Raw genomic sequence first — 12,768 nt, forward strand, 5'->3', positions numbered from 1 at the left:
GATCTTATAATTTCTTCCCCCAAAGAAATATATTACCACATTGCTTCAAAGGCTGCAAAGCTGTATGTTAACACCTATTAACTTACAGGTGTTCTTCTGGTTCAAAAGCAAAGCTTACGATTATTTTTTTAAAACCATTCACACATACGCACACACTCACACTACAATTTAGTTGCCTAAGGAATATACATCAATTACAAATGAACTTATTTACAGAACAGAGACAGACTCACAGACATAAAAGGCAAACTTATGGTTACCAAAGAGGAAGATGGGTGGGGGGAGAGGGGATAAAGCAGGAGTTGGGGATTAGCAGAACGCAAACTACTGTATATAAAATAGATAAAAGACAACAAGGTCCTACAAAGAATTATATTCAATATCTTGTAATAAACTATAATGGGAAAGAAAAAAAAAGAACATACATCGTTAATCTAAGGTACAAACTAGATCAGTGGTTCTTAACTTTTTTGATTCAGACACCCCTTTGAGAATTTGAAAAATGCTATGGAATTATCCCACTTAAAAAATGGACAAATTCATACAAAATGTGCATATAATTTCAGCCTGCTCAATGCATTTCAAATTCATTCAAGGGTTTAAGAATGCCTATGCCTACAATACAAGTATATTATGACTGGCTGTTTCTGGGAAGGGGAGCTAATTAGGAAAACCGACTTGGGAGGAAGATTTTTCATTATACATCCTTTTGTATCTTTCGGAATTTGAACCATATAACTGTATTATCTATTCAAAAAACGAATAAGTCAAAAAGCACTACACTAAAAAATGTGGCAGGATACCAATGCAGAAAGTGAAAAACCGCCACGTAAAGATGCTTAAAATAACTAGTCTACTAAATTCAACACATTTGCACACTGTTTCTTCGTATTTGGGGGTTGAAAAGGTTCATGACCTCAAAACTATGCTCTTGTTTCATAAGTTTCAGAGAAATCTCCAGTTTCAACTTTTTTGCTAGGAAAATACAAAAAGTCAAATAATAATTTCACATTATTCATATTGTAACTTCTGAAATCCCAGTTAAATGACAACAGTTAGTAATATATTGAATGTGGTACTGCCGTGTCTCTTGATTTTTATTATCATCCCCATTTGACAGACAAGAAAACCAAGCTTTCCAAAGCTAACTCGCTTGCCCCAGGCAACACAGCTAGTGGGCTAGCCAGGACTCTTGCAGGCAACAAAGCCCGTGTACTTCCTCCCATGCGACACCGCGGCATAACCTATAAGGAAGACAGTGAACACCAAAATCGAGGACATTATTTCTTAGGAGATCATTCGCATTATAAATACAGTTTACAGCACTAGTCCATTAGAAAACTGGGAATTCTATCTGTATGCTCCTTTACACTACACAAAGCAGATAAAGATGAAAGAGACGAATTATCCCATCCAATAATTTTAAAAGCACACAAACTAGTTTTAACTTGGAATTTTTCAAGTCCTTACAAACTGTCACCCTATAAAATTAAAATGTAAGCTGAATCGTAAGTGTAGAGTTAAAAAAACATCAGAGAATTAGTGTTACAGAAATACGTTACCAATCTAAAGGTTTCAACACCAAGGGGCAAAGAGTTTCTGCTGAACAGCACCTCCAGCCATCAAAGTTTTTGGAATGTTTGATACTGACTGTCCAAACTATGAGCAAAATGCTTTAGAAACATATGATGAATTGTGAGGCTAGCAACAATGATGCCACTTTCATTATAATCCCATTTTCAAAGAGGTGGTAGCTTTCAAAAACATCTCACTCAAATCTAAACTTATATAATTGTTTAAAGTTAAAACGACAAGGAAATACGGCGTAGGTAGAAAACATAAACCACCTAACCAGATACGACTACCCCTAGTAGTTATTATTATTATTGCTATTGTTACTAATGTGTGTGTGTCTATTTGCCTAAGTGTTTATTTTGTCCTTATTCAGCGGCTTACCTAGGTAACTGTCCAAGCTTGCTTTATGTCCTGCTGTGCAGGCACCCAGAAAGCATCCAAGTCTTTACTTTCTTATCAAGCACATAAGGCACTCAACCTCTACTGAATTCCCCTTATCAGGAAAATGAGTAAAAGTCCTTCAAGCTCAAAAACTTTAGGACCTTCTGAAAATATTTTCAGAAGTACTTTATGGAGAAAACTCAAATGTCTACATGTCAAGGTCTATCCTGCAATTTCACAATTGCAGGAAAAGCCAGGTCACTCTGATATATTTACACAAAACTACATGCTGGTGTTGCTGTCTACAGAAAAATAACATCATTGATACAAATTTCAAAAACCCACCTATTAGGAAAAGAGCAAAGGAGATGAAACTTTCCTTTCACTTTGTTACAGTGCTGCAAGTGAAGAGACTTTTAAAATGCTAAGAAATAATGGCAGTGTTACTTATAAGTCAGTCAAGTATTACCATGCATATAATAAGCATTCTTAGAAGGCAAACACACAAAACAAGTGATTAATGAATACCTAATTTTTGAGCTTTCAAAAATTACATATTAAAAAGATGAGCTACATAATTACTATGTTTACACAATTTCCGTTTTCAAACTCCCCTAAAATTAAAGACCTTAAGGACATGTTTTTTCTTTACTCTTTAAAGCAACCCCCAAAATTCAACTACAGTTTATATTGCACCCCCAAATAAAATTATCTTAAACCTTCCAATTCAGTCAAAACAATTCTATAGAAAATTAAATCAATAACTACCCTTTGGCATGCATATATAATTTACACTGGTTTTTCCTAAGGAAATGGTAAAAAACAAATTCCTTTTATGTTTTCCTTATATTTCATAAACCACCTCCTAAAGTTGTGAGAAGGCACACAAATAAAAGTCAATCCATTGTAAGGAAAACAAATGTTATTCAACAAACTCTTTACATTCACTATAATAATCAAGAACAAATACACATTTCTAAAGTCTATACATGATTGTACTTCTTTGTTATTCTACAGATATGGAAATCTAATTTATGGAATGCTTCCCGGAATATTTTCCCAGAACGTGCTTATTACACAAGAATCACTTTTAGTCTGTCTGGAATTTAAGCTTGTGGATGTATCTAGTATTATATGATCTTGTTGCTCTCCAATGCTCCTATGCTGGCAAAACATACAAGTTCACAAAAATCATATTCTTGGAGAGCAGAATTCTTGGAAATTTTACAATACTATCAGACTCCACTTAAAATATGAGAAAGGGATATACAAATGGCCAAAAAGCACATGAAAAGATACTCAATGTCACTAATCGCTAGGGAAATGAAAATAAAAATCACAATGAAATACTACTTCATACACATTATGATGGCTATTATCGAAAAGAAAAAAAAGGAAAAGAAAATAACAAGTGTCTGTGAGAATGTGGAGAAATTGGAAGAAGCCTTGGGCACTGCTGGTAGGGATGTAAAATGGTACAGCTGCTGTGGAAAACAGTATGGCAATTCCTCAAAAAATTAAACATATGCTCCAGCAATTCTTCTGGGTATATACCCAAGTGAAAGCAGGGACTCAAAACAATATTTGTACACCCATGTTCTCATAGCAGCGCTATTCACAATCACTGAAAGGTGGAAGGAACTCATGTATCCATTGACAGATGGATAAACAATACATGGCATATATATACATACACACACACACGCACACACGATGGAATATTATTCAGCCTTAAAAAGGAAAGAAATTCTGACACATGCTACAACATGGATGAATCTTGAGGACATTATGCTAAGTGAAATAAGCCAACCACAAAAGAGACAAACATTGTAGGATTCCCCCTATAGGAGATACCTAGAGTAGTCAAATTCACAGAGACAGTAGTGGTTGCAAAGAGGTTAGGGGGAGGGGTAATGGGGAGTTAGTGTTTAATGGATACAGAGTTTCAGCTGGGAAAGATGAAAAGTCTTGGAGATGAGTGGTGGTGATGGACATACAACAATGTGAATGTACCTAATGCCATGCTTAATGCACACTTAAAAATAGGTAAAATGGTCAATTTTATGTTATAGATATATTACAATTTTTTTAAATGAGATAAGAAACAACAAAATATTAAAACATGTGCCAAATTCTTCTCACGCATGCTTCTTTCACTACCCACAAAACCAACACCATGGCTCTGAGTGGTCAGTTAAGTTCTAATTTAAATGTTTACCATGGGCCCCAAGAAATTAATATAACAAAGTTTAAATTTGTTCTAACCCTAAGAAAGTTTAAACTGCTTCCTCAGAATAAAGTCCGTTGCCAGATATAGATGCTAATAGCTATTACATGTCTATTTCAGATTAAATAAACTACTAAAGAATCCAATATACCTCCCAACTTTGTATTTCAAGTACAGTTACTTTTATCCCTAGCGAGTTTTTCCTTCATTTTTCTTCCAAAGCCTCATAAAGACTATTTTCATTTTTACCAGCAAAAACTTTAGTCAAAATTTTCTCCCCCCAAACTCATACGAGCTCATCTTCATTAACTGTAGATATATCATCTTTACAGTAATAGTATTCATTTCATGTTTACCAATTTCAAGTATAAACATGGAAATCTCATTTATGAATCTTCCTCCCTTAAAAAAAAAATGTTCATACGGGAAAAACAGAAGTTTGAAATATCCTAGGCTACATTTTGAGGATCTTTTCTAGTCACACTCCAGTTTTTCTTTTAATACCTTCTGATTTCACAAATTGTTACAGACATAAATGTTCACTAACTAACTAGCAACCAAGTTTTTTGATTTCCTCTGAGCCAGTAAAGTGTATTGTATTGTTCACGTCCCCTTTCTCCTCACTCTTAAGTGTTCAGCAGACAAAAATCTACCTTCAACGGTAGATTCTAATAGCTCCATGCTACAAATGCTATGTTCGGATTTCAAACAATGCTTGTTCATAAACATAAAGCAAATGCTTGTTCATAAACATAAAGCAAATAGATAAAAATTAAAAGGAACAAAAAGTACCCACATACTCAAACAAAAGGTAAAAGGTTTAATTTAGAAAAAAAAGTTCTCATATTAATTCCCTAAACAATATGATCATCAAATACTTTTTCTATTTGTACTATCTGAAAACAAAAATGCATGTAATCAATTACTGACCATTTTTTCTCAATTTTAAAAAATGAATTATTTCAAACATTATTTTCTATATGTAAGTTAATGGCACCATCTCCTCTACTAGGTCTACCTCCTGTGATTAAATCTGTACAATTTGTAGTTGTCACTGCATACGATGTATACATCTAAATGTCAACAGAAGACAATAAGAAAAACACAGACCCAGACCTCATAAAGTTTCTGTGGCATTCAGTTTTTCTACTTATCAATGTGAGAGATTCTCTGATAATAAGTTTATTTTCATTTGTCCATGGCTATTTATATTAAATTGAACCCTTTAAAAGGGGGAGTGGGTGTATCACACACCAATAACTTCAACATGTCGGAAACCTCCCATCTCTTCAATTTGCAACACGGAATTTTAACAAATATGGAACTCTACAAAAAAGAAAATTATATACAGATACAAAAAGATCAATTGAAAAGGAATCCATCACCTGGTCATGAGCCTTACCTTTTAGCAGCGGCAGAGGTGTTAACTCAATAGGCTTGCCTTGAGACCTAAACTGTGAGGAACTTTGCGACCTCTTCTGTCTGGCTTTTCTGACGGACTTCCGAGAAAATCCGTCTACTTTATCCACTGATGGAGGAGTAGTTGGTGCTGAGGACATATCCCTACTGAAAAGAAAGAAGTATCATCAACACATTCCCGAGGTAGAAGCATACATGTGAGTTACTCAAATTCTAAAATTCCCATACACTATTTTTGAAAATGGGAATATGTTTAAAAGAAAGCAAATAAAATCAATTAAGAGCAGTCACGTGTTCAATGGGAAAACAGAAAAACTTGGTGGAAAATAGAATATAAGTACTATATAAGCAATACTGTAATGCTAATGCATTGTGCTACTCCCACTACGATATGCATTAAAGATGTTCATTTAGGGCTTCCCTGGTGGCGCAGTGGCTGAGAGTCCACTTGCCAATGCAGGGGACACGGGTTCGTGCCCCGGTCCGGGAAGATCCCACATGCCGTGAAGCGGCTAGGCCCGTGAGCCATGGCCACTGAGCCTGCGCGTCTGGAGCCTGTGCTCCGCAACGGGAGAGGCCACAACAGTGAGAGGCCCGCGTACCGCAAAACAAACAAACAAAAAAAAAGATGTTCATTTATACTTGAACATGTACTCATTTTCTAACTGCACAGCTCTTCTCATCTTGAGATCCAGAAGTAATTGAGGAACTATTCTGCAGCTACAAAATTTCCATCCAAACATTTTCCCAAGATAGTTAATATTATGAATGGGCTCTAGAGTTGAAACTCTTATGGTACTTCAAGAATCTACACCACTGTATCACAGCCAGGTGAAATTTACAATTTCTCAACTACCAAGACATGACTTTTAATGCAATGTGCTGTGTTAGCTATGATAAACTACACCACACCACAAAGGAGGACAAGCTAGGTTACTTTAAACAGAACATATAAAAGGCATAATTAAAATCATTTCAAAGAAGTCTTCTTTTTGAATGAAGCCATCTGAAGTTACTAAAGCTTAATAAACAAAACTATGATGAAATGGTACACCAAAGTTGAAATAAAAACAAATTCACAGCCTACTTAGACAACCAAGTTGAGTTCCCTTGAAGTTCATCATCAAATATTAATTTTCATTCTATCAAACTAATGGAACTGAACAGTTATTTGGGATTTTTTTTAACATTCTCAAATCATTAAAATGAAGGCTATTTCCTAAAAGTAACAAGGATTAAGCTCAGTTTCATTCACCAATTTAAACAGATGCCATCATTTCTATGGCACTGAGGCTCCATGCTCCATGGAAGATTAATGGCAGACTTGAATAGAAATAACGCACATGGGGGAAATGCTGAAATGCAATTACTCACCTGTCATTCCAATACATAACATAAGTGTTTTTTAACCTCTAAAAGAGTTAAGGAGTTTTTTCCTGAACGTGTGAGAATAAAAAGTTACCTGGATTAGCTGGATTCTGACAAAGTAAAAATAATAAAAACATAAACAAAAAACAAACAAAACCATATGATGTTGAGGTTTGGAATTTTGAAGTCCTGTTTGGTACTCTTTTTTAAAAAAGTTTTTACCAATCTAATTTAGCCTTAAATAAAATGTGATAGATAAAAAGGAATTGCAAACCATGAATGATTATAGAAGAAGTAAGATGACTTAAAAATTCATAATAACTGCATCTGCAAGAAGCTCCACATCACATTTGTATGTTGTAAATTTAGGGGCTGCTTTTCCAATCTGGTATGTGAATTATTTAGACTACATTTAACCCTCACAACACAAGATTTCCATAAATCCTGTTCCTCCTCCACTCTTTTTGTCTCTCCTTTATTCTTTATCTCCCATCTCTAAAGATGATTTACTGGTAGCAAAAAAAAAAATTTTGTTTTAATCATTTGCCCGCGGCCCAGGATAAACGTCAAGGATCTCAACCCTAAAGCGCTGCAGAATTGAACGTGCAGTAGCAGCGGGTCCGTACAAAGCCCGGGGAAACAGGTTTCGCCGTGGGCTAGGACGCCCGAAGCTTTATCATCCTCTAAGCATTGGGCACGGGGCATTTCCAAGGCACAGGATAAGCCAAAGGGGGTACTGGGGTGGAGGAGAAAGACAGAGAAAAGGTTGGTCTGTAGGGATGCTCACATATTCCGTTTGCTCCCACCCACCCCACCCCACCCCGTGCCACCCCAAGCCCTGGAGAAGATAAGCTGCTACAGAATCCTTCTCACTACACCAATCCCCCTTTCCTCCCCCCCGCCCCCGTCAGTGGATAAAGGGGGACAAGAATACGCCTCCAATGCCGGAAGGTGGAGAAAAAGGGGGGTGGAGGGCAGAGTGAATGAAAGGCATCATCAGAAGCATTTGCTGGTAAATCAGACAAGTGGGACCGGCGCTCCCTCTCCCGCACCTCACCCCATCGCACCCCTCGCCGGCCCAGGCCAGGCCTTCCCCAGGCCGGTGCCCCGCAGGTTCCCCAGGAGGTCGGGTAGAAGGCAGGAAAGGAGGAAAGGAAGCAGACGAGCCGCGGTGCTGGAGGGACGAAGTTACCTTGAAGCTTCTGGAGAAGAATCCGAAGATGATCTGTGGTTTCGGAGGGGCGGGAGACGGGAGAGAGGGCCGCAGCGGGGGCGGGTGGCGGGACCGGGGCGTGCGGGGGGAGGTCCGGACAGCGGCAGGGAGTCCGGGGCGACGGCTGTCCGGCGCGGCGTCCCTCCGGTTCCGCGGCAGCGGCGCCTCTAGGCCTCACGGCCGGACCTGAACCTCAGCGCTCCGGCGGCGGCGGCGGCCTCACGATCCTCCCCCGCGGGCCCGTCCCATCAAATCGGCACCGACCCCGCTGCGGCTCCGCCGGTGGCTCCTCGCTCACATTCCCGGCGGGCGGCGCCTCTGCTCGTTGCCCCGGACCCGGCGGCTGCAGCGACGACGAGGGGAGGGGGGAAGGGAGGGAGGAAGACTGGATCCGCAGAGGCAGCAGGAGGAGAAGGAAGGAGAAGAAGGAGCCGCTGGGGCTGGAGCCGCCGCTGCCAGAGCCGCCGTTCGGTGCCCGCGGTGAGTCCCCGTCAATGCCCCTTTCTCTCTCCTATTGTCAATATCACCGGGCAGCTGAGTCCATGGCACACTCGCAACCGAACCTTCTGGCCAGCAGCGCCCGCCTCCAGCGCCCACTCACTGGAGGCTTCAAACGGGAAGCGAGGCTTCATTGGCCGGCGTCCGCCTTCACTCCCTTGTCAGCATGTTGGGCTGAGACCCGATCGGGGATTGGCGGCGGGGGGGCGGAGAAACAGGAGGGTGGGAAGAGAGGAGGCTGAGGATTGGGCTGAGGCGAGAGGGACCCGGATGCAACCGCGATCTCCGGCCGCGCTGCCGCCGCTTCCGCCAGGCGGTGGGGTAGGCTGAAGTGGGGATGTGCCGTCGCCGCCGCCGCCAGGCCTGAGAGGAGCTCCTTAAACCCGGAGGGGTGCGCGTGACATCAGTGCGATGGGTTTCCGCGCTGTGCGGATCCTCTGGGCGGCGGTCGTCTGCAACCTGAGGATTCCAAGGGCAAGGGTCGGCTAAGGGTGGGGGCGTCCCTGGCCCTTGATTCCGCCCCTTTCAGCGGCGAGGCTAGCCCTTCTGGACTCGAGGAATCCCATTCGGACGGGAACCAGCGCCGCATAGAAAGAAAGAAAGGCAGCCTGTGCGCCGCTGCCTTTGTAGATGGGCCCCTCGCAGCCCGGGGCTGTAAAGCCCCCAGCAGTCGCTCTCCGCTCCACCTTGTGGGAGGCCTGGCACGGAAATCTGAACCCCTGGGGCCCGGCCAAGGGTTGGGTATCGCTTCGAATTCTCTCTCGCCTAGTCTCCTTTTCCCTAAACCTCTGTTTTGAATATCAGCTCCCTGGAGCTCCTGCAAGCCTGGTTGGGGCCAGTTCAGTGTAACTTGTGCAGGTGGGAACGCGGTCTCCACGCTCTGTGATCATTTATTGAGATAACCTCTTGGGCCCACCCGCTGTACAGAGCGCAGGGAAACCCAGCTTCAAACTGCGGGAGCTTGGGAGCTCTTCACTGGCAAGTTGGATCCGAAAGAGTTTATGGAGAAGGCTTCACTTAACTCTAGCTAGAACAAGTGATAAAATATTTAGAGATATGTTTGCATCCTTAGTGAGTCCTAGGCCAAGTGGTGCATTTCCAGAGAATATTCTTGGACTCTTGCTCTATTTGAGTGGATTCTACGTATGTCTTTTGAGAGGGTTAAAAAAAAAAAAGAAAAAAGAAAGGAAGGAAGAAAGAAATTCTTAATGCTTAGTACAAAAAATAACGTTTATAATCCTTCAACCCAGAGATAACCACTGTTAGCATTTTGGTGTACTTCTGTCCAGTATTTTTTTTCTTTAAAATTGTGTATTCCGTTCTGTAGTTTTTCCCCTTCGCATTATATCATGTTTTCTATACAGTTAGGAAACAGAACTATATATAAATAAAACTGTAACATATATACAACTGACAATAACAAAAATATGCATTGTTACTTCTCTTGTTTGTGTTATTTAGCACTCAAGTGTTGCAAATTTCTATGCACATCCCCAGAAATGGGTCTTGAATGGGTCTTTTTTTGTGCCATTAAAATTTTTTTTAATTCCTGTTTTGAACTGAAATGGGAAACAGGAAAAGATGGTGTTCTTATATGGAAGCAGGCTTCCTCTACTGACTCCAGGTGATTGGTCACTGTATAGATAGCGTCTGTGTTTGCTCTGAAAAGTTCACCTCCCCTAGGCCTTACAAAACTGAGTAGAATACCAGTCTCCTTCCCACCTTCAAGAAACTTACATTTCCACATCTCAGTTTCCCATACCAGTCTTCATGAAAAGTTCAGTGCCCCAGCCATGCAGAACTTGTTTGCTCAATTTCTGATTAAGGGTAAATGCAGAATTCAAACCAAGGAAGATTTTAAAGCCAACTCAATTTCCCTTGGCAACAATTGAATTGTCCAAGAGTAGTGCACGTTTGAAATGCTCACAGCTGTTGCTTAGAACATTTCACATTTTGTAGAGTGGGGATTTTGCTTGCAAATTATGAATCTGTAAAGATGATTCATTTCAAAACTCTTTCACTTTCTGTAAAATGGCTGAGTAACTGAAATGAGTAGGTCTTTTTAAATGGAAACATCCTTGCCTATGTGAGAGATTTTTCCTTGGACCAATAGTTTCTAAAGGAGGTCCATGCAATGCATCCCAGGGGTATGTACATTCCAGGAAGAATGCAAGTCAGTCCATTTGGGATGCAGGAGAAGAAAATATGAGGACATCTATTTATGCTTAGTTCTAATCGAAAAAGAAAAATATTTTATATAATATTTTATATACATAATGAGGGACCCAGCCCATGGAATGGTCTCTTGGCCCATAACATCGTAGGAGATGTCCTCAAGGAAAAGTGGGAGTTACCCATTTCCAGGGGTTGGCAGTGGTGGTCCCACCCAGTCAGTCCTTGTCAACATGTAATGACTTATTGTGGTTTGCTAGGTTAAGTGGACTTACTGATTATCTAGGTTTAATTAAACTAACCCATAGAAAATGGGCAAGTTAGTTTACCAGAGTCCTTTGCAAAGAAACCACAGGAAAATAAGCAAATGGTGGAACTGACACTTCTCCCAGTATCAGGTTTTTTGACAGCACATTTCAAAATTAACGATCCAATAAATCCAACCAAATTTTGGCTTAAAAAATATCAAATTCATCAAGATTATTTGAATGTGGATTTATATCCACTGTTATTACCAATGAACTTCAGGGCTTCCCCGGTGGCGCAGTGGTTGAGAGTCCGCCTGCCGATGCAGGGGACACGGGTTCGTGCCCCGGTCTGGGAAGATCCCACATGCCGCGTAGCGGCTGGGCCCGTGAGCCGTGGCCGCTGAGCCTGCGCGTCCGGAGCCTGTGCTCCGCAACGGGAGAGGCCACAACAGTGAGAGGCCCGCGTACCGCAAAACAAACAAACAAACAAACAAAAAAAACAATGAACTTCATCCTGAGCATATATTATAATTGAGTTATAAGCTAATGATGATATATACTTTACAAATAAATATACATATATTTGGTTAAGAATTGCTCCCAAAAAATACACTGATCGGAATGAATGATCAAAAAAGTTTGCAGACTGCTACTCTAGATAATACAAAAAGAAATACATTATAGCCATCTGGGAAGCCATTATCAAGTGACAAAACACTGTCCATTGCTATCAGATGAAAGCATTCACTTCCCAGACATCAAGGCTGAGCTTATCATGAACCTACTGGCAGACTGGCCATGTGATGAGATTGGAAGACATAGTAGACTATCAAATGGTAGCTGACTGGTGAACTAAAGAAGGGATAAGATAATAAGCAGCAGTATCATCAAAACAATTATCAACCAGTATAGGAGGAAAAGACCTATGCTGATAAGACGACATCATCAGAGGTAGACTAGCCCAATTTGTGAGTGCGGGTGGAGGGTACATTAAACTGGTTGTGAGCTGAGAGGGAAGAATAATGAAAAAGCCTGAGACAAGAGCTGCTCTCTTAGGAAAAGCAATGAAAGATTACATACACAGCTAGTGTAGACAAGGGACTTTGGTGTTATATTTCTTCGAGCCACATTTATCTACACAGGTAACACCCTCAGCAGTGACATTTTCTTGGGTCACAATTTAAAGAGTACCGTTGCATTTTCAGATGTGCCTCAAAAGTCATAGGTCATGCATGGCTTTCCATGTGATTAATGTGTATAATTATAGCTTGAGATTTAAAATGTTTAGGCGCTCCAGTTCCATTCCTAGCAGTGAGAGATCCTCGGTCACTAGTGGATCAAGGCAGGAACAGGGACCCTATGTCACTGATGGGGAAGGAAAATGGACCAAAAAAAAAAGGGGGGGGGGGAAGGAGAAAGCCAGCTTCAAGTGCACTTTATTTCACATAGGATAAAACACAAAATAATGCACCACAAGCAATAATTTTCCTGGTAAAATAGTCAACGTATACAATTAAATGAATTAAAGTTATAACTAATTATAAGCATAATGATGAGAACACAGACTCTGGAGTTAGACATACCCAAGGTGGAATCCCAGCTCTGAGAGCCAGGACCTGGGGCACATTTTTCATTCCTCACAGCGTGGGATTCCTGGCCTCTAAATG

The 12,768-nt window shown here is 40.8% G+C and overlaps 1 protein-coding gene across 4 annotated transcripts in view; it reads right to left on the reverse strand.

Annotated features, from left to right (window-relative positions):
- Positions 1-8,501, reverse strand: part of PPP2R5E (protein phosphatase 2 regulatory subunit B'epsilon) — a 153,049-nt gene extending 144,548 nt beyond the window's left edge. For 3 of the 4 annotated variants that reach the window (XM_089907793.1, XM_089907792.1, XM_022570419.3), the window contains exons 1-2: positions 8,163-8,501; positions 5,586-5,749 (exon numbers count right to left, since the gene is read on the reverse strand). In XM_089907793.1, the coding sequence (XP_089763919.1) occupies positions 5,586-5,742 (157 nt within the window). In that variant the 5' untranslated portion in view covers positions 5,743-5,749; positions 8,163-8,501. The remainder of the gene's footprint in view (positions 1-5,585; positions 5,750-8,162) is intronic. The other variant, XM_089907791.1, reaches the window with a different exon arrangement.
- Positions 8,502-12,768: the final 4,267 nt, after the last annotated feature.

Source organism: Delphinapterus leucas, chromosome 2 (assembly GCF_059928025.1).
Source record: "Delphinapterus leucas isolate spDelLeu-1000000601 "Yukka" chromosome 2, BTC_Dleu_Yukka2, whole genome shotgun sequence".
Classification (NCBI taxonomy): Eukaryota; Metazoa; Chordata; class Mammalia; order Artiodactyla; family Monodontidae; genus Delphinapterus; species Delphinapterus leucas.